At 41.6% G+C, this 20,787-nt stretch overlaps 1 protein-coding gene across 1 annotated transcript; it reads right to left on the reverse strand.

Annotated features, from left to right (window-relative positions):
* Positions 1-15,491: 15,491 nt before the first annotated feature.
* LOC147459090 (uncharacterized) lies at positions 15,492-17,318 on the reverse strand. Its single transcript, XM_086511542.1, has one exon. The coding sequence runs from the start codon at positions 17,316-17,318 to the stop codon at positions 15,492-15,494; it is 1,827 nt and encodes a 608-aa protein (XP_086367668.1).
* Between the last annotated feature and the right edge of the window lie 3,469 nt (positions 17,319-20,787).

Below are 20,787 nucleotides of genomic sequence, written 5' to 3' on the forward strand. Positions count from 1 at the left end.
AGGTCATTCAATGGTGGCTTTTCTTCTTGGAAAGCTTTTGAAGCTTGTGTAGCAGGATGTTGAGGTTGACTCTCTTCTTCTGATGCAACGGTCGTCGTGGCCTTTGGTGCCCATTGTTCCATGGGTTTTTGTAGAGTCTCTTCTCAAAAATATTCATTCATATCCTGCATTGCTTGTCCTTGGTAGTAAATTTTGGATTTGGTCATTTCCCTTTCTTCTGTGGGTTCTAAAACTTTAGCCACATCTTCTTTCAGCTTCTTTTGCTCTTTGATTTCTTCAATCATCCTTGTAGAGTCTACAGTAGAGGAATTCTCTTGTAGACTTTCAGCTTCATCCATTGATTCAACTTGCATGTCTTTGTCTCGTGAGGTGACAATAAGTTTTGTTGTTACCTCTGCCACCTCTTCTTGGGTTTGCTTACCATCTTCAGAATCTTGGCTTCTTTTGCTCTTGAACCTTGAATTATGAGCTTCATCTTCATCACCTTGTGGATGCTTTGACTTGTCCTCACTGAGGTTTTTTAAGCGATCTTGAATCAGCTGATTCAATTGATCTTTTTTGAAAACCTGATTCTCTATGATAATGTCGTTGACACCCTTGACTTCAAGCAACTATGTCTTGAGCCTATCTTTTGTGCTCTGCGACAAGATCTGCTTCTTTTATGGAGATCTCGTTGGGGATTCTTGCTTCCGTTCCCTTGTTGTCACTGTTTGAACTTTGCTTTTGGCTTGTTGCTTCTTCTTTTCCAGGTAGAGCTTTGTTTCACAGTCCTTGATTAAATGATTGATGGCACATTGGTTGCAATATGCCTCTATCTCAACATTTGCATTCTTTGGACGAGGCAACTCTCCATAATATTGTTGATAATGGTTTCCTGTGGTAGCTAGATACAGATATGATCTCTTCTTTGCATGAATGAACCTGTAGATTACGACTGACTTAGGTGTATCCACTGGCTTTGTCTCTTTATCCTCCATCATCTTGTCCTTGAGAAGCTGAAAATAACTTCCATTATTGCTTGCATACAAGATCAAATTACTATCCATGCTTTCTAGCAGTCGTAATGCTAATTGTTCCATCAACATACGGTCTTTGACATGGGGCTTCTGCATAGCTTTAGGGATATGTTTCCAAGTTGATTTTGGCGAGGTTTGCACCGAGGGTGAAGATTGAACCGAATCTTTGTTTTCTGTTTCACTAGATGGTGCTTTTGGACGGGGTCCAAGTATGTGACTTGCCCGATGCCCACAGATGCTAAACTCATCCATATTTTTCACATCGGCTATTTCATAGTGCCTACCGTATTTGTCGACCACAATGACATCTTGACCTGACCTTCTACATTTGGCATTCTGAATTTCCAGTGGTCTCTCCTCCAGCTCGGCATCTTCCAACGCTTCTTGAAATTCCACTTGGGCTCCTGAAAAGGACGCTGCTTCTTGTAAAACTGGACTTCTTAATCCCACTCTTGAAGGGATAGGGTCTCTTTGTTGAGTTTGAACTCCCCCCATCCGAGAGGGTTCCATATCTGATGTTGGCATCTGTTTAATGCCTGATGATATGAATTCTTGTGCTTTGTTAAGTAGCTCTTGAGACCGAGCTAGTTCTTTTTGAAGTTGTGCTATCTTCATAGCTGGTACTTCTGGCGTATTCCCTATTTGTGCAATTTGGTGTGCTTGTGCTTTGTCTTGTGCTGGTGTGGTGCATGAGACTTGTGCCGTGTCTTTCCACGTTGTGCCTTGTGTTGTGCCACTCATTTGTGCAGTGACAGCCGTAGTTGTTAATTCTTCTAGCTCCATATTAAGAGGTAAAGCCATGACTAGATGATAAACATTACCACCTTCAAATTTGTAGTCTTCCCCTCTTGATCCAAATACTTCAGCTGCAAAATATTGGTTACTCTTTGCAGGAACTTCATGATTTGTGGCAGCTTTGTAGTAGCGACCATCCTCATCTACATAGAGGGTACGATTTGCTGTTTCCCATCTTGAGCTTTGTACAAAAAAATACTTGGAGGATATGTGTAGAGTTCTGTAAGTTGATCCTTGTACAACATTTCTACCTCATTGTCGATGTATTTTCCGTGCCTCGTGTAAATTGATCCCAGACAGTCTTCCATGAAATCTGGATGTGGTTGTAGTACATTCTTCGCTGTTTCAACTTCCACATGTTGAGATGTCCGAGTTTCCTCTGTATCTTTCTTTGTCTTGATGTACAAATTTCGATTGACATCCTCATAGCATGGAAGTCCTTTGTAGTGGCCAATCAGATAGATCTAAATTTGCTCTCTTGTAATTTCTGTGGATGTACTTGAAGCTTCATCTCGGCTGGTCTGATTCCTTTGAGACGCCATTGCTTTCGTCTTGACTCCCTTGTTGTACCTGTTCAGTGATAGCTCTAATTGCTTGCCTCAATGCTAATAAAATTTATTAGCACCCTTGTGTCGGTCTTTTTCGCTTGAGGTCCTTCAGCTTTTGTGGATGCCTTAATCTCTGAGTTTTCTGAACTGGGCTTTGCTTGCACTACTTGAACTTCTTAGCTCCCTTGCTTTCCAAGGCTGATACTGACTTGTCTGGCTGCTTACTTTGCCGAGAGCTTTTTAGCAGGGCTCGATCTATTGGAAGCATTGTGATAAGTTATGCAACTTACCACTATACTGCAACGATTGCTCCCTTCGTAGCGATTCTTGAGTTGAGCTAACCTGTGTTCACTTTAGCACACAATCTGCAAAATTCTATTTAGTTGGCAAACTTTTTCACAATGAATGCAAAAATTCTTGATGTGCCTTTGACGGCCACACTTGTTCCGTGGGCTCGGAAGTGACTTTCAAGTTTGCTTTTAGCTGAACTAAACTTAAGCTAGCACAAGAGAATTATGCACAAGTTGCAGCGATTTGCTAGCAAAAATCTTGTGTTAAAGTTCTCCAAAACTTGCAACCGTTGTTGCAAAATCAAGAGTCCTTGTGTATGGTCTTACTGCTACCAGATTTGTGTATGGACGCTCAAATTTTACACTAGGCCGTAGTTACTTTTACACCTTCCCGCGGGTGACCAATGGTTTTTCCAAAAGATAATTTCAATCTGCTAACTTAGCAGTCTTTAATGGTCAATTAGAAGGCCTAGAGACCAAATCTGGTTTCAAATTTCAGCTTCCCGATAATGAAAATCTCACATGCACTCGTGTTCGCTCTAGGTCGATTTGAGCGGACTGTTCCAGAGCCCAGGTTGACTCTAGCCGATGACCTCGCTTATGGCTCACTAGCCCCTCTCCTAGGGAAAAGTCAAAACTATGTTCAAAACAGTGACTGTTTTCTCACAATTCTTTCGAACTGTCGGTTTTAGACACTCCTAACTTCCGGATGCATTTTGAGGCTTTAAACGACATTTAAAAAAAAAAAAATTTTAAAGTTGACCTAAATGGTTGCCAAAGTCATACATTTAGTTCAAGTTTTGCTCTAAGATCTGTAGTGTTGCTCTCAGGTTACGTTTTGATATAAAAACTTTTCCAATCCAATACCGTTTGTGAAAGTTATGGCCAAAATAGTGAAATGCAGTTTAGAATGGTCAAAATGAGTCCAAATTCAAATTTAAAAGAAGATTTGGGATCTCTGTGACACTGTGAACACCCCTGTATGGTCAAAATTACAGTTGGACCCTAAAACTGGCCTGGAGACATCCTACGCCCAATTTTTATTTTTTTTTTGCTCAGAATGAAGCAAGATTTGGTTCAAAGGTTCCCCTTGGGTCTAGTAACACAGTGGTATGGTCAAAATTTCAAAATAAGCTCCTAGACATCCTACGGGTAGGATGTCTTTTTGCTCAGAATTGAATAAAATTTGGTCCAGAGACTTCTCTTGGTGTGTTGAACCCCTAGGTATCCTCACTTTTTGTTTCTGACACCTCTAGGCTGGTCAAATGCTCAGGAATCTGTTTCAGAAGCTGGATACTTTATCAGCTGATTTTTCAAGTCAAATGAGCTCCAAATTGGACCAAAATTGACTGGCAGGCTTATAAGATGCTATGAAACACTTTGGTATTGTCAAATGTTGGTCTAGGGTCCAAAATCATGCAGGAGACATCCTACGGGTAGGATGTCTTCTTGCTCAGAATTGAATAAAATTTGAACCCTAAATTCCTCTTGAGTCAAGCAACCCAATGCTATACTCAGATTTGAATTTGGATGCCAAAAGGTCAAGATTTGGGTTGCATAAGCTTCTGGTGCACTCAGAGGGTAGGATGTCTTATATCAGGAGCAAATGATGTCCAAATGACTTGAAACTTGATAGCTAAGCTTAATAGGACATGATAAACAATTGTATGAGGTCAAAATCCCCAGAAGTTCATTTAGCACCTGGAGACATCCTACGGGTAGGATGTCTTTTTGCTTAGATTTGTCCAAAATTTGAACCACAGGTTCCCCTAGAGTCTAACAACACAATGGTATGCTCAAAATTTCAATTGGACCTAAAAATGACCTTGAGACATCCTACAGGTAGGATATCTTTTTGCTCAGATTTAGCCCAAGATTGAATCCAAGGTTCCCCTTGATGCACTAAACACACAGCTATTCTCACTTTTTGATTCTGACACTTATAGGATGATCAAATGATCAAGTATCTGTTTCAGAAGCCAGATGTCCGATTTGGTGAATTTTCAAGTCAAACCAGCTCCAAATTGGACCAAACTTGACTAGCAGGCTTATATAAGGCTATACAACTATGGTATGGTCATAGTAGGGTTTTGGCCTCAAAATCATGCAAGAGACATCCTACACGTAGGATGTCTATTTGCTCAGAATTGGCCCAAATTTGAATCTAAGACTCTCCTTGTGTCCAGCAACCCAATGGTATGCTCAGATTTTTATTTGGACCTAAAAATCACCTTGAGACAGTAGGATGTCTTTTTGCTCAGAATGACTTGAAATTCTCACCCCAGCTTCTCCTTGTTGTGCTGATCACAGTGGTGTGCTCACATATGGGTTTGGAGTCCTAAATCAAGCTGGAGACATCCTACGCGTAGGATGTCTTTTTGCTCTGTTTCAGCTCAAACTTGCACTGTAGCTTCCCCTTGATGTGCTAAACTCACGACTATTTTTACTTTTTGATTCTGACGCCTATAGGTTGGTCAAGTGATCAAGAATCTGTTCCAGAAGCCTGATGTCTGTTCTGATGAATTCCCAAGTCAAATCAACTCCAAATTGGACCAAATTTGCCTAGGAGGCTTATCTAAGGCTATATGGCAGCATGGTATGGTCACAATAGAATTTTGGTCTCAAAATCATGCAGTAGACATCCTACGCGTAGGATGTCTTTTTGCTTAGAATGAACCCAAACTTGGACCAAAGATTCCCCTAGTCTTCAGCAACCCACTGGTATGCTTAGATTTGACTTTGGAAGTCAAAAGACCCCAAAACTAGCTATTCTTGCCGTTTGTCCGTCCAAAAACGCTAAAGTCTATTCAATCTTCACTGACCCAAATGAGATGAAATTTATCACATGCACTCAATACAACATTTAGAACATGCCTATGGAGTCATCCTATGGTTTGGTCTCAAAATTAGGCCTTGGACACAATTTGGGTAGGATGTCTGGCAATTCTCATCTTTTGGCTTTAATCTATCAAAATTTGGTTAAATTTCCACTTTCCAGGTGAAAATAGGGTAGAACCTACCTTCTAAACACACTGGTAACCTCAGATTTTCAAAAAAATGCCCAGATCACCCTGTAGACATCCTACGTGTAGGATGTCTATGCTTATTTTTTCAGACTAAAGTGTCCTTGATGCTTCCTTATGCTCTCAGCAAGTGCAAGTATGCTTCACACTTGCAAAAACATGCAAAAATCACTCAATTTAAGCCTTTTATGAAATTTTACGCTTTTTGACTCTGCCTTTGGCTTTTGGTCAACAAAAATAGGGAAAAACACTCAAGTCAATATGTTTCTGGGGTAAAACCTACCCTCTGAACACACTGGTAACCTTAGTTTCCCCAAATTCCCTGCCAAAAGTGCCCTGGAGACATCCTACGCGTAGGATGTCTACTGTCTTAAAATGCAATTTTTTTTTGGCAGTAGTACTCCCTATGCTCTATAGATTACTGTAAAATCCGACCAGATATCCTACTTACCCTACTCCTACTCATCATGTGAGATGGTGATTTTGGTGTCTTGGTTGCTTCCTGGCCTCACACGGACTCTCAAGTCAACCTACCACCACATCTGCCACTCCAACTCCTACTCTCTACACCACAACCTACTACTACCTAATACTACCTAAGACGGAAGATCCAGGCTAGACACATGCTCCCTAGACTCCTCCTAAGACCTAGAGAGTCTACCACCCTCTGATCCTATCTAAATGTAAAATAGTACTCTGGCAAGCCAGAGGGACCTCTATCCTCAAAGACTAGTCTCGGTCACCTACTTAGGGCCCTCGTCCCCGGCAACGGCGCCAATGTTGGCGAATACGCCGCGACGGATGCTAGCATAGCGAGAACTCACCTAACGTATAATGTCAACTGAGGACGAAGCTCGACCCGTAGGCGCGTGGAAGCAAGCAAAGGGTGTCAACCTCTACTCGATCGACTAATGACTACTTCCTACAGAGATATCAAATCTACATGCCATTGGTTCTGTGAAAGTGAGAGTCTCCTATGATGCTACAGCAAGCCAAAAGCCCATCAAACGATCTCGAAACTTCACGAAACTCAAGGGAAGTCCTACACACACTGGAAGGCTGCTATCCCTAAGGTCTCTGACCACAAATCCTAACCCAATACCCTCCGTGCACAAAACACGTAGGATGTCTGGTCGGATTTTACAGGTCTCTGTTTCTAAAATCTAACATGCCTAATGTGTAGCTCTACTCGCTCTGATCGCGTGGATATGCTGAAATGCAAAAACGGACAACGTTTACTCACCGAAACTCCAAAAAGTATCTTGCGGCTAAATATGCCAAAACACAGACGGACGCGCGTGATGTAATCATCAACGCGTAGCTCTCCTCGTGGGCAACACACTGCTGCTCTCCATTTGCGATTCCGACCACCGTAGCTCTTGTAGCACACACACACACACACACACACACACACACACACACACTCTTTCTCACTCTCTCGCAGTCTCCCAGTCCGACATAGAAGATAAGATTATTAGAAGACCCTCTACAACGCTTTAGGTTTTGGTTTATATACTAAACCTTAGAAAACCTAATGTCCGGCCAAAATGACCTGATTTGTCCCTAGGCTTCTATAGAGCTTAATTACAACACCGTGAGTTGGCTTTGCTCATCCAACAAGCATCTGTGGCCAAAATACAATTGCCGACTTAAAATATGAAGTTCCTGTAAACATTACAAAAGTGGCCGTAATGGCTCAAAATGATAATAACGGGATATTCGATGATGTCCATGAGCTTGTATCTTCACACTACAACATCCATCTTCATCTTCATCACTTCATCAGCATCTTCATATGGAATCTTTAGAGAATCTTTGAGGAATCTTCATGGAATCTTTGTGGAAGCGTTGTTGAAAGGTTGGCCTGTCAACACCGGTGGAAGAGGTGGAATGGGTGCTTGTGGTGGTGCCTGGGGTGGATGCAGAATTTGTGTTGGTGGAGTTGGTGCTCGGGGTGGAGGTGGTCTCTCTAGGGGGTGACAATTGGTTTCTCCTACCTCCTCTATTATAGGGTTGTCGCGGTTGAGGGCAGTACTACATACCGTGACCATCTTCTCCATAGTTGTAGCGGTGATACTCCCTATTTTGTCGTCGTGCCCTTCCCGGGTCCCGATCTCTCTCTTGATTCCTCCTTGCTGTATCAAGTGGACAAACAAATTCTGCAATTGATCAGTAATGTGGGCCAACATATCTTGTTGGTCATTTCTTACCCCAAGAGCCAGTGGTGGTGGAGTGGTGGTTGTCATAGTTGGCGGTTGACGCGATGTTCCTACTTCTGTTAGCTCAGTTTCTTTGGCTTTCATCCACAACTTCTTGTCCTTAAGGCGAGCAATTCCACAGCTAGCTCATACGTAGCCGGGAATCTACCCTTCACCTTCTCCTTGAGCGGCGGCCACAAGCCATGCATGAACTAGTATTTTTTGAGAAAATCTGGTGCACTTTCTGCTCTTGCTATTGAGTCAACCCACCGTTCCCACAAATCCACGAACTTGGACTCATAGGTGGCATACTCTAAAAGACCCTCCTGCTTCAAGTCTCTCAACTTGTCCCACAGCTTCTCTGAAGTGGTACCTCCCCCAAAACGCCTCTTAAAAGCAGTTTTTAGGAGTCCCAGCTATCCTTAGTTGCTTGTGGGAGTGCGTTGTACCACGACCTAGCCTCTAGATTCATGAGATGCTTAAAGATTCTAACCTGGGACTCATCTGTGTCTTTGTTGCTTATTACACATGCTACTTCAAAGTCATCTAAGAAATCTGCTACCAAATCCTCCCCCTTCTTTCCTTTAAATGTTGGAAATGCTACACTTGCCATGATTACACACACACACACACACACACACACACACACACACACAGAGAGAGAGAGAGAGAGAGAGAGAGAGAGAGAGAGCTAAAAAGATACACTGCTTAGCTTACTAGAAGATTTTTTTTTCTTTTTTCTTTACAAGAAGGCGTGTATACCCTTTCTATACTAGAACATATATTAAAATCTCAAATGGTACATTGCCTTGTACCAAAGGTAGGACAAATGGCTGATCTGATGCTAGAACCTCAAAGAAGCACTCCCCACCCAACATAGTGTTGATGATGTACTAGTAGTGAGCCTTCCAATCCAGTATTACCTTGATTGAATGTGCTTGTATTGGAATGTGTAATCTGCCTTGAGGTAGGTTGTACTGACTCATGTGAAGCTTAGAGGTACGTAGTTGCTACCCAAACTTGTGGGAGAGAGTGGTGTCCTTTCTTGCCTGAAATAGTCTTAGTAGATCCCTAGTCTCTCTAGTGAGAGCGTGAGCATGTGCTTCCATTATCTATGTTGCAGTAATAGGTTCGACTTGGAAACTGACTATGATAATTACCTCGGTGACTTGAGTTACCTGATTCTTGAAATAGAATATTGTTGACTCTCTATTGTGCAGAGCTCCCTCCATCTTGTTGTTGCGGGTTGGTCATAGGTTGTGGACATGGTCTTGACCTCCTCCTTCTTCTCCTTGGCACACCGTCTATGTATATCCACACTGAGTCTGACGTGCTGGTTGTCTTTCCCATGCAAATCTATCACCGTTACTCCCGGGACATGAGCCTCGATGGAGATGCGAAGTTCGTCCAATTGTGCTTGGAGCTCTTCTTCTTCTGTCGTCCAGTTAGCAAACCTTGCTAACCATTCATCCATCCACAAAAGGTTAGGGTTTTCAGTCTTGTAAACTGAAGGGTTTGAATAAAGGATCCTCCGTGGGGGCACCAAGAAAATGATGTTCGAAAATGACGTGCCAGGTCGGGTGGCCTCTACACCACACATAGCCTGAATTCCCCAAGCATCATCTCATGAGAGGGGGGGAGGTATCCTATAACTACAAAGGGGCACCACCTAGCATAAGTGCGGCTAGGACGCAGACATAGATGATCTAGAGTGGCAGGAGTGAGATGCCATCTAGGTAGCCAACATAAAACGATGAGATAGCAACATCCAAATAGAGCGAATGCCTAGTTAACAATTAGGAGTGTGTGCTCGAGAGAGGTATGTGAAAAAAGGTCAGAATGGAGCATGACTGACTGGTGATGGCGCACTTAATGAAGCACAAGCTGAGTGATATACAAGGGAAGAAGCATCCCACAAATATGGGGGAGGACAAAGCTAAGGAGAAGAGAGAATGAACTTAAAGATCATGATAGGATTGCACACTTTTATTGATGATGACGATACTTACAAACGGTGATCTTGACTGATACCAACCTTGCTCTTGACACTAGGGTACATGATGAAATGCGAGCGCCATATGGTGCATGGCGAACTTTGGAGTTAGCGGTGTTAGCACGTTAGCGGGAGGTTAGTTGAGGGAAACACCAAGACGATGCAGCCGCCAATGACGTTGATCACTAGCATAGAGAGTGGTCCAAGTTAGCCTGGTGTCGGCGCACTCAATCTTAGTGTGGTCATGCTGCCTTGCGGGGTGATAATGAGTGCCTTATGTGATGGGGTGGCCATGATTAGTAAATCAGCCATGGTGTGGGTGGAGATTGGTATTGGTGGTGGTGGTGATGTTGCCAGTGCTAGAACACCCATGCTTTCAACAAGCATGACACCATGAGCTCCCTAACTTGTGAGGTACATTATGTGCTTAGTGGTGTATGGAATGTAGAGCGCATGGAGCCTGTGTGGTGCCTCCAGTATGTTCTCCTTTTTTTTTCTTGTGCTTAGTGGATGCCTCTTTATATAGGCTTGAGAGGTGGTTCTTACCTAATGGTCCTTGCAAATACCTAATGGTCATTGTAGAGAGTCTAGATGCCTCTGTAGTGAGAGAGGTAGTGAGGGAGAGAAGGTAGAGATAGAGAGAAGGGTGGTAAGAGTGGGGTGGGGAGTTTTTTTTTACAATTCACTAGCCGTTGGCTAGGTTATTAGAGAAGAGTGGAGATCGGGGCATTTATAATGGGTGTTGTTGATGGTTTGGGTGGCTGGTGTGAGGTTAGTGCTACCAGAACTAGTGTTTTGTGGATGAGATGCTACACATTTTTCACTTTCGGGGCCGGCCGGAGCATGCCTTTGGTGTTATTTCTTGATTGATGGTTGCCGTTGCGTGATTTGGTTGTTTGTCTACGTTGCTTTGGGCGTTGATGTTGGAATTCCTCCGGTCTTCTACTTCTTGTGCGTGCGCATGGCATGTGTGTGCTTGTTTGAATGTGTGCGTGTGCTTGTGAGTGCGTATGTGATTGTCTGGATGTGCTTGTAAGTGTGCGAGCTATATGGTAAGTGTGTGCGTGTATAGGTTAGGGGAGAGAGATTTCTTATATAGAATGAGAGTGTGTATGTGAGTGTTTGTGGGTGTGTGTGTGTGTGTGTGTGTGTGTGGGAACGAGAGAAAAGAGAGATTTATTTATTTATTTATTTTTTACCTGCTGGCTTGGTCGACCACTCAGAGAACGGGAGGGGAGAGGAAGCATGAGTGAGTGAGAGGGGGGGAAGAGAGTGGAGGGAGAGTGTGAGTGAGTGTGTGTGTGTCTGTGTAAGCAATGAAAGAGAGAGAGAGAGAGAGAGAGAGAGAGAGAGAGAGAGAGAGAGAGAGAGAGAGAGAGAGAGAGAGAGAGAGAGAGAGAGAGAGAGAGAGAGAGAGTTACGCCATGCTGGCTGCTACACACAGATGTTGGGATTCAGGCCAAGTGGTCGGACATCACACTTACTACTAACCCATCTACTAACTTAAATAATATACACTTATTCTTTAATACAACAGAATAATGAGCTGCAATGGGATAACATTGCTCTATGCGCTCCATTCAAAGCAAGTCTCTCTCTCTCTTTGCTCTTGCACTTGCACTCGCACACGCTTCCTGCGGCACCTTCAACTGGTATCAAAGCAGGGTTTGTGCTTGCAGTTTTTGCATCCGCACGCGCGTGCACTTTCAAAAGTGCAAACAGGTTTCCAATTTTGGCATCGACAAATTTAGCGTTTCGAGAGCATTTCCTGCAGGTGTCCTGCGGTTTTACCCCCCTTTTGAAGCTGTTTGGCAGTCGAAAGCTTCATCCGAGCTACGCTTGAGGAGTTGTATTTTTCAACTCCACTTTTGCTACAGATACAGATATAGGTACAAGACACAAGTTCAGGTTGTTCAGAGACTATTTTGGGATGGTATATAGCCGTTTTATGGCTATTATGTGTTATTGAGATGGTGTTTATGGGTTGATTAGGAGCACTTTTCGGCATCGACATTGTCTCGGGTTTTTCAGGCATGCATCTCCTCACAGTTTCTTGCATACATACAGGACATCCAGGTTTCTTACAGTTGCAGTGTTTAGCAACATCATAGATTTTAGTGGGAGTACTTGATGCGAATATGCATTGTTTTGGCACTTCCGATAGTGCTTGAGCTCTTTCAAGAGCGGTTTTACTCCCCGCAAGGATTTGTTTACTGCTTGCACATTTTGCTTGGCACCTGTTTGAGCGCGTATAATACACCTTGCAGTATTGTTGACATTGGATGTACGTTGAGTTGTGGAAACTGCCACATGTACCTTTTATGGAGCCGATTTGGCTTGTTTTTGGCAGTCCCGACCGTTTCTGAGAGTCGGTTCAGAGGCCCTTTCTGAGACTGGGCTGGTTTCTTGTCTGCATAACCTTTTGTGAGGGTTGATAGCATGAGGTTTTCTTAAGTTGGGGATTCTCGAATGTTGAGATCCTTTCAGTGATACAAGTTGCTGGAGTACCCCTTTTTTCATGGCCTCGCCATAGGACATGTATAGAGAGGGCTAGGTGCATTGACGCCGTGTTGGCAATCTTGGGTCAGCTTTTGACTTTTTATGCATAGTTAGTGGTTGATGCGCCTGTCTTATGCTCTGAAAGCATTACTTTTGATGTGTTACTGATCTCTTGTGAGACAGTTTTGGGTTGAGATTCTGTCAGTTTTTCTGGGGAAACTCTGCCGAATTTTTCCTAGAATTACCAGTGTTTATCGCCATATTATCTTTAGCTTGCAGCCATGTCATCTAGCGGCGAAAAGGACATTTACAATATCCAAAAATTTGATGGGATGAATTTTGCTATCTGGAAAGAGCAGATTCAAGATGTTCTTATACAAAAAGGCCAGCTTGATCCTTCATGGAGTGTCCAAAGGGCGAGTATACAGATATTGAGTGGGAGAAACTTGATGCTAAGGCCAAATCTACCCTCCGTTTGCATTTGGCCGAATCTGTGTACTTTACTATAGTTGGAAAAAGGATTGCTAGAGATGTATGGGATAAGTTGTGTCCCAGTTATGAGAACAAAAGTGCCACTAATAAGGTTTTCTTGATGAAGAAGTTGTATGACCTTCGTATGAAAGAAGATGGCACTATTTCTACTCACATTAATGAGTTCGATATCATTTTCACTCAGTTGACCACTCAAGGTTTGGTCTTCGATGAGGAAATAAAATGTATATTCTTGCTATGCAGTTTACCCTTATCTTGGGATACGTTCTGTACTACGATTAGCAACTAAGCACCTAGTACCGGTCTAGTGTACAATGATGTCCTTGGGAGTTTGTTTACCAAGGAGGTTCGCAGGAAATCTCTCGAAGACAAGAAGGATGGTGATGCGTATGTTGCTAGTGATAGACAGAGGTCGCACTCAAAGTCGTGCCAAAAAGCAAGGAATGCGGGGGCTTACGCAGTAAGTCTCGGGGTTCTATGCGTAATGTTGAGTGCTATCACTACCATAAAAAAGGGCATGTGAAGAAGGATTGTAGGAAATGGCAGCAAAGCAAGAAGGATAAACAATCTGGTGAAACTTCTAAGTCTGATGATTCAAACAAGGGCAACACAAAGTTAGAGGAGATCGATGTGCTAGAGTCTTCAAATGCTCCTATTGTAGAGACTCTTCCAGTGGTTGTTATGCCACTTACCTCTGACGTATTGGTCTTCACAGTAGATCTACCTGTCGAGGCTCTTGTTACAGAAGGTGCGCAATATGCACAGAATTGGATAGTAGATTCTGGTGCGAGTTTCCATGTGACACCACATAGAGAGTGGTTAGGATACTTATTCTCACTCTTGTGGCAAAGTGAGACTTGGTGACGCTTATGAACTAGACATTGAGGGTGTCAAAAACATCAAATTGCATCTAAGGAATGGCACACACTTTACTTTATGTAATGTCCAGTGTATTTTTTTTGGACACCCTTCTTGAAATTTTGCTCACTTTGCTGGCGAGTAAATGTTGTGCCTAACATAAACTTGTCAAATTGGCGAGTGAAAGGAATGTTTAATATGAATTTGTCACTATTAAAAAAACTTAATTTTCACCTAAAAGAGGAGGCATAGTTTGCAATGTTCTTGTATGATTGCATTAATAGTATGATTATTTAAAAGACATTACGACATGCTCTCTCTCTCTCTCTCTCTCTCTCTCTCTCTCTCTCTCTCTCTCTTGCAAGTGCAAGGAAATTTTTTAAGGGGGGGCATAGGTAGGTGGGTAGAGGAATGTTTAATGAGAGAGGACCCAAACTCAAGACAATAAGGCTAGCTAAAATTGTTGTGCTTATTGCAAATAAAAAAATTGAATAAGCAATTTGAGAAGGTTTTGGTTGACATGAAGAAAATACTATATGAGTAGAAAATGCTATCATTTACATAAGCTTCAATGTCTCTTCTCTTCAAGCGTGCGTACATGTGTGTGTGTGTGTGTGTGTGTGTGTGTGTGTGTGAGAGAGAGAGAGAGAGAGAGAGAGAGAGAGAGAGAGAGAGAGAGAGAGAGTGAGGTGAGAGAGAAAGAGAGAGAGAGAGACAGGTGCAAAGTCATTTTCTCTCAAAATTGACTACAAATATAGCACTTAGGTAGGCAATACTATCCGGTTGTTATGTTGATGAAATATTTCCTATATGGATCTTAACATATGATTCACATTTATGTTTTTGTTTTAAAAAAGAGTTAAGTTTGGATGTCCAATGTCAAGTGCTTTGTGCATGGATAACAACCTTCAAACTATTAGTCTTAAGACCCTTGATACCCTCTAATGTGAGGTTCTTTTTGGATAGAAAACAACATAAACTTTTTATAGTGATACCTTCAGCTCTGATGTTTATGAAACTATTGTGTGTGTGTGTGTGTGTGTGTGTGTGTGTGTGTGTGTGTGAGAGAGAGAGAGAGAGAGAGAGAGAGAGAGAGACATATTTTTGGACTATATACATTGTCAAGTGGAAATAATATAAACTTACCATTGAATTTTATTTTAGAATAATTAGAGAGTAGGGGAGTTGAACCCCTTCACCATGAGGTATGAACCTCCATGGCTACACCAAGCTCCCTCCAAGGAGAGGATAGTTGATTCACTAAGGATAGTGAATCAACTATCCTCTCCCCTTCCCTGCACAACCCACAGTAAGAAAATAAAATACACTAAGATTAACATGCGTACTTACAAACCTTCCTTACTCATATCATATATGCCTTTACCAAAAGCTGCAAGCAAGCACATTTTCATAGATCCAAAAATATAGAAAGCTGAAATACATCCATGATGGCACATGTACCAACAACACTAGAAAACACATCATGTTGATCAAAATATACAAGAACCACAATGGCATAATGGGCCATGGCTTTGCATCATGTTGATCCATGAAACACAATGGCATAATGGCAAGGCATCCTGCTAATCCATGAAAGAACCCATTTGATCATGCATGAATATAAAAATCACAATGGCATAATGGCAAGGCATCCTGCCAATCATGAAGCAACCCATCAAGCAAGAATGGAAGTGCATCATCTTGAACCACATATACCCAGCTACAATCCACAATTGCATCATTGGCAGCACATACTATCAAATCATGAGCATGAAGCTTCTAGCATGTATTGTCACTGTCTATATCACTAATATCATCAAGATCTTCTTCTTCCTCCTCAATGCATGAGCTGTGATACCTTGTATGCATAGGACGATCATTCCATACATTGCAAGCTTCATTGAAAGGAAATGTATTGATATCATAAAACTTTTGCTCAAAAGCACGGACACAAATGTCCAAATGCTTATCTAATCTATTCCTCTTCTTGTTTTTTATGAAATCAAGCCTACTAAAAGTCCTTTCATCTTCGACACTACCAATAATCATCACTAAGGCAAGGTCAGCAACCTTTGCATACTCGGAAATTTGAGACAACAATTGAGGAGCTTGGGACAACTTTTTCCAAAGAAAAGTGACAGTTACCTCTTTTGCATACTCCACTGGAGTCTTTGCAACATGTGCCTTCATTGTTGTAGTAAAGAAGGAAGATTGGGAATCTAGCTTCTCTGCGTCCAAGATAGGACCATAGAAGCAACCACCCACTTCTCTTTGAGTGTAATATGTGGCATGCAAAGTCTTCAAATGCCTTAAAAAATCCACTTCACATGATAGAGAGTACCAAAATTGTGGGTGGATGATGGAAAATGCTTCAACCAAGTCATGTGATAGGAATCTGTCATTGATTTCTTGCACCAAAAAAATAGCAGCAGCATGGCATTCCCTTTTCACATGCTCAATAGTCTCAAGAAACACATTATTGGACACCCCTTCCCTTCTAGAATGTCTCACACCTTGACCTTCAAATCCACCCTTCACAGTTATAAACATATTATTGAGGACAATACCTAGCTCATCTTTCTCATTAAAATCAAGCCAACTATCACTCTTAGAACCATACACAAGCCTAGTCCACATTTTGAACTTTGGCCCTTGAAACCCCAATTGTAAATCATACATTTCTTTCAAAACCTTCTTAGTATTTTCAATGCATTCAACAAAGTCAAGTACATATACATCTCGAGCTTGAGACAACTTCACAAGCATATGCATGCGTTCCAAAAGAGGGAGTACACATGGTATTCCTAGAATAATTTCAATGTCTACCAACTCTTCAAAGACTCTTAAAGCATCCACATTATCTCCACAATCCTTGTTCATTTTCAAAACCAAAGTGCGATATTCCTCATATAGTCTTAGAATGGGCTTATATAAGGAAATCCATCGCGTTTCAACATCCCTTAGAAGTTTTCTACCTTTGCTCAAACCTTCGGCCTCTTTCTTGTACTCACTAAGTCTCTTGGGAGACCTAGAGAAGTAATTATAGACATCATGGATGACACCTTCTATCTTAGAAACTAAAGCAACCTTTGATATTATTTTTCCAACCAAATTTGTTCTATGTGCCATGCAATGGATTCCCAAAACAAAAGGAGCATACTCTAATGTAAGACGAACAATCAATCCTGCACGATTTCCTTGAAGAACACTTGCACCATCACACCCAACACACATTAACCTTCCTCCTAAATCGCTACTCCCAATACCTCCAAACACTTTCAAGTTCTCTATTACCAAGCTTAACAAGTTTTCAGCATTAGGAGAACCATCAATCTTAGACAAACAAAGGTAATTTACTTCTCTTCTATAGTTCTTCACAGTATACACATGCATTGCCATCCATTGTGTGTTGTCATTTGCTGTGACTTCATCTAAACTCAAGGCAAAAAATGAACTTGCATGCACATCACGTCTCACCCTCTCTTGAAACACATCATCCATGCATTCTACCATCTCCCAACCCGAAGTGATAGACCAATGCTTGGTCGGTAAGGAAGGAACTCCAAGGAATGCATATAAATACTGATTTCGAGGAAAATCATTCATGGGTCTCCCTTTGTTGAGAAGATAAAAAATGCAAGCAAATTGGGGTTTTTTAGCCAAAAACATTTGGCTAGTTTGTGTATGTATGTAACACTCAATTGTTTCTTGATTTACTTCAGTCTTAAGCAGTTCATCATATTTTTTCTCATTCTCTTTGTGTTTGTTTTTTGTAGCCCAAAATACACTATCCACCTCTTCTCCCTCAATTACAATTTTTGCATAGCGTTTCCCCTCGTGCTTCGCTAAAGTGTCACGCTTGGAATCCATGATACGGGGCCTCTTGTCTATAAGCTCACATACCTTGCACCTCACTTTCCCTTTACCCTCTACTTGCTCCGCCCAAGGAAAGTCAACAAGCCACTCTATACGAAAGCTTCTAGATGCATCATAATCTTTCCAAGTGCGTTTCTCACCTACTTTATCCTTTCCCTTTCCCTTGGTGGTTTTTCTACACAACGCATTTGAATTCCCAACTTCATTTGCATGTATCGCATTCAAACCCTCATGCAAAACATGGGTGGCATGTGGCTCTGTACTAGCAACATTTGAAGAACCAAAAAATGACTTAAACTTATATGAAGCAGGTACCTTAAGGTTCTTTGATGCCATCTACAAGTATACAAGAATAAATTCATGGAATGTAAGTGCTTAACAATAAGGTAGAATACTTTTTTAGCTAGTAGCAAAGAAACATACCTTTGAAAAGAATCATTCGACATTCGGACTAAAAATATCTTGATAGCAGGTAACCATGCAACTTTCTCTAATCACAAAAGAAAAACATGTAGAATCTTCTAAAATCTCTCTCTCTCTCTCTCTCTCTCTCTCTCTCTCTCTCAGATTCAAACAAGAAATTTCACAACATAACCGATGTTTTTTGCACTTTAACTCTTTTTTCGTAAGTTTTTCGAACGGATTTTCTCTTTCTTCTCCTCTCTTCAACCGGTTGATTTGGCTTTTCAACCAGCTTAAGGCTAAGTTGAGGCACACTTTTCTCGAACACTCCATGGAAAAAAAGCTTTTAAATTTTGAATGAAAGTGACCTTTCAACAAAGCAAATCAAAGCAAAGCAAAATTGAAATGAAAGCATAAGCACTAATGTTAAACTTTGAACGAAAAAGACCTTTTGAAATTTAGTCTTTAGTTTTAACATGAATGAATGAATGTTATCATCTCACCTCACATAAGAAAATGCCTTTGAATGAAAACGCCCACACAAATCAAAGCATTGAGTGAGTGTTTTCAAAGTAAAATCTTTCAGCACTATTTAATTTACAATTTCACAGGGTGCACTTTTCTACCTGCGGGGTGTACTTTCTACCCATAGAGTGAATCCCAATTTTTTGATTGAAGAAAACGTTTAGAAGAAGGCTTTTGAGTCTTGAGGCATGTGCAAAAGAAAAGACTTGTTACTTTACTTATGTGTTTAAAAAAAAAGGAATGAAGAAACCTTTGAAGTCTGCGTTGAGGTGTGTGCAGACAAAAAGAAACTTTTACATGTTGAATTGAAACATGCCTTCAAACTTATGTGTTCAAGACAAAGGATTGAAGAAACCATTTCGTGAGGTCTGTGCAGGAGAAAAGAAATAAACAAACAGCGATTTCTTACCTTAAACTTGTAAGAGAGCTTGAGCTACAAAGCTAGAGCATGCTCCACACGCTCTTCCTCCAAATCCTTAAACTTCATGATTCACCACTCCCATACGCAGTCTCACCACAGTTCTCTTCGATAGGGTTTCACACATTTAGGTGCCCTCCCTTATCCCTCTCTACGTTTAACTTTTGGTGATCGTTCCCACCAAAAACCTTATGCTCATAGCCATACTTGGCGAAAAAATGGTCAAAATTTACCAGAATATAGCCAAAATTTATAAAAATATATCCAAATTTTGCCAAAAAAAAAAACACTGGTACTAATGTCAGACATGTGCCCAAGTTGACTAAAAGCGTGATTTCTGTTGGTCAGTTTGACGATTTGGGCTACAACACTACATTTGGCAATGGTTCATGGATAGTACGCAAAGGTAATCTTGTTGTACTCAGAGGTCAAAAGCATGGTACCTTGTATTCCATGCATGTGTCAGATGTTGGTCATGATTACATATCTATAGCCGAGCTGCCGTCTACTGAGTTGTGGCATTGCCGGCTAGGTCAGATTAGCCAAAAAGGAATGAGAACTCTGACTCGTTTTGGCTACTTACATGTGTTGACTTTCCTATTTGTCAGCAGTGTATCTATGGCAAACAGACTAGGTCCGTGCACTTACCATTGGGTCAAAAGCGAGTTGAACCTCTAGATTTAGTACATAGTGATGTTTGTGGTCCTATGTCAACCAAATCTCTAGGGGGAGCCAGCTATTTTGTGACATTCATAGATGACTCTACTCGAAAGGTGTGGGCAAATCCTTTGAAACATAAGGATCAAGTTCTTCCTGTGTTCCAAATTTTTTTAGCACTCGTTGAGAATCACACTGGCAAGAAACTCAAGAGGTTGCGGACTGACAACGGTGGAGAGTATGTCTCCAAAGAGTTTGACAATTTCTGTGCTAAAAGGGGGATTAAAAGGTAGTTTACTGCACCATACACACCAGCTCAGAATGGAGTTGTTGAGTGCATGAATCATACGATTCAGGAAAGAGTCACAACCATGCTTTCTAGGGCAAATCTCACACAAGGCTTTTGGGCAGAAGCCGTCTTGATTGCAGTGCACATTATAAATCATTCTCCTAGTACGCCATTGAATTATGAGATTCCAGAAGAGTTATGGTCTAAACGTAAGCCCCACTATGACCATCTACGTGTTTTTGGTTGTGAAGCTTATGCTCACGTGCCTCAAAAATTTTGACAGAAGCTAGAACCAAAGTCACACAAATGTATTTTTATTGGATATGGTGCAGATGGAGAGATGGGATATCGTCTTTGGCACCCGGAGTCTTGTCGAGTCATCCGTAGTTCAGATGTGATCTTCAATGAGTTGAAGATGTTTAAACAACCTATCAAGGAAATAGAGTTTTGAAGAGTCACTTTTGAGGATGTTGCCTCAGAGAAACTGAAATCAACTCAACGGGCTAGTGATGTACCTTCCACTAGCAATGCTCCAAAGGGAGCGGATAGCAATGGTCAAGGAGTGAGACGGTCTACTAGAGTCTCTCGTCCACTTGCACGTTTCGAGCCAGGTCTTGATTACATCATGTTGACCGATTGTGGTGAGCCAAGCTGCTACCAAGAAGCCATGATGACGGATAATGTGGTGAAGTGGGAGCAAGCTATGGAATCTAAGTATAACTTGATTTTGGCTAATGACACTTGGGACTTGGTAGAATTGCCAATTGATGCGAAAGATTTACCTTGCAAATGGGTTTACAAGAAGAAATTTACCTCAGGTGATCCAAATCCAAAGTACAAGGATAGACTTGTAGCAAAGGGTTCAAGCAGCAAAGGGGAGTCGATTTTGATGAAATCTTCTCGCCTGC

The sequence above is a fragment of the Adiantum capillus-veneris genome, chromosome 4 (assembly GCF_014529385.1).
Source record: "Adiantum capillus-veneris isolate H3 chromosome 4, ASM1452938v2, whole genome shotgun sequence".
Classification (NCBI taxonomy): Eukaryota; Viridiplantae; Streptophyta; class Polypodiopsida; order Polypodiales; family Pteridaceae; genus Adiantum; species Adiantum capillus-veneris.

Coding starts and splice junctions, on each gene's coding strand:
- LOC147459090 (XM_086511542.1), bottom strand. CDS start 17,318: ATGAATGATTTTCCTCGAAATCAGTATTTATATGCATTCCTTGGAGTT.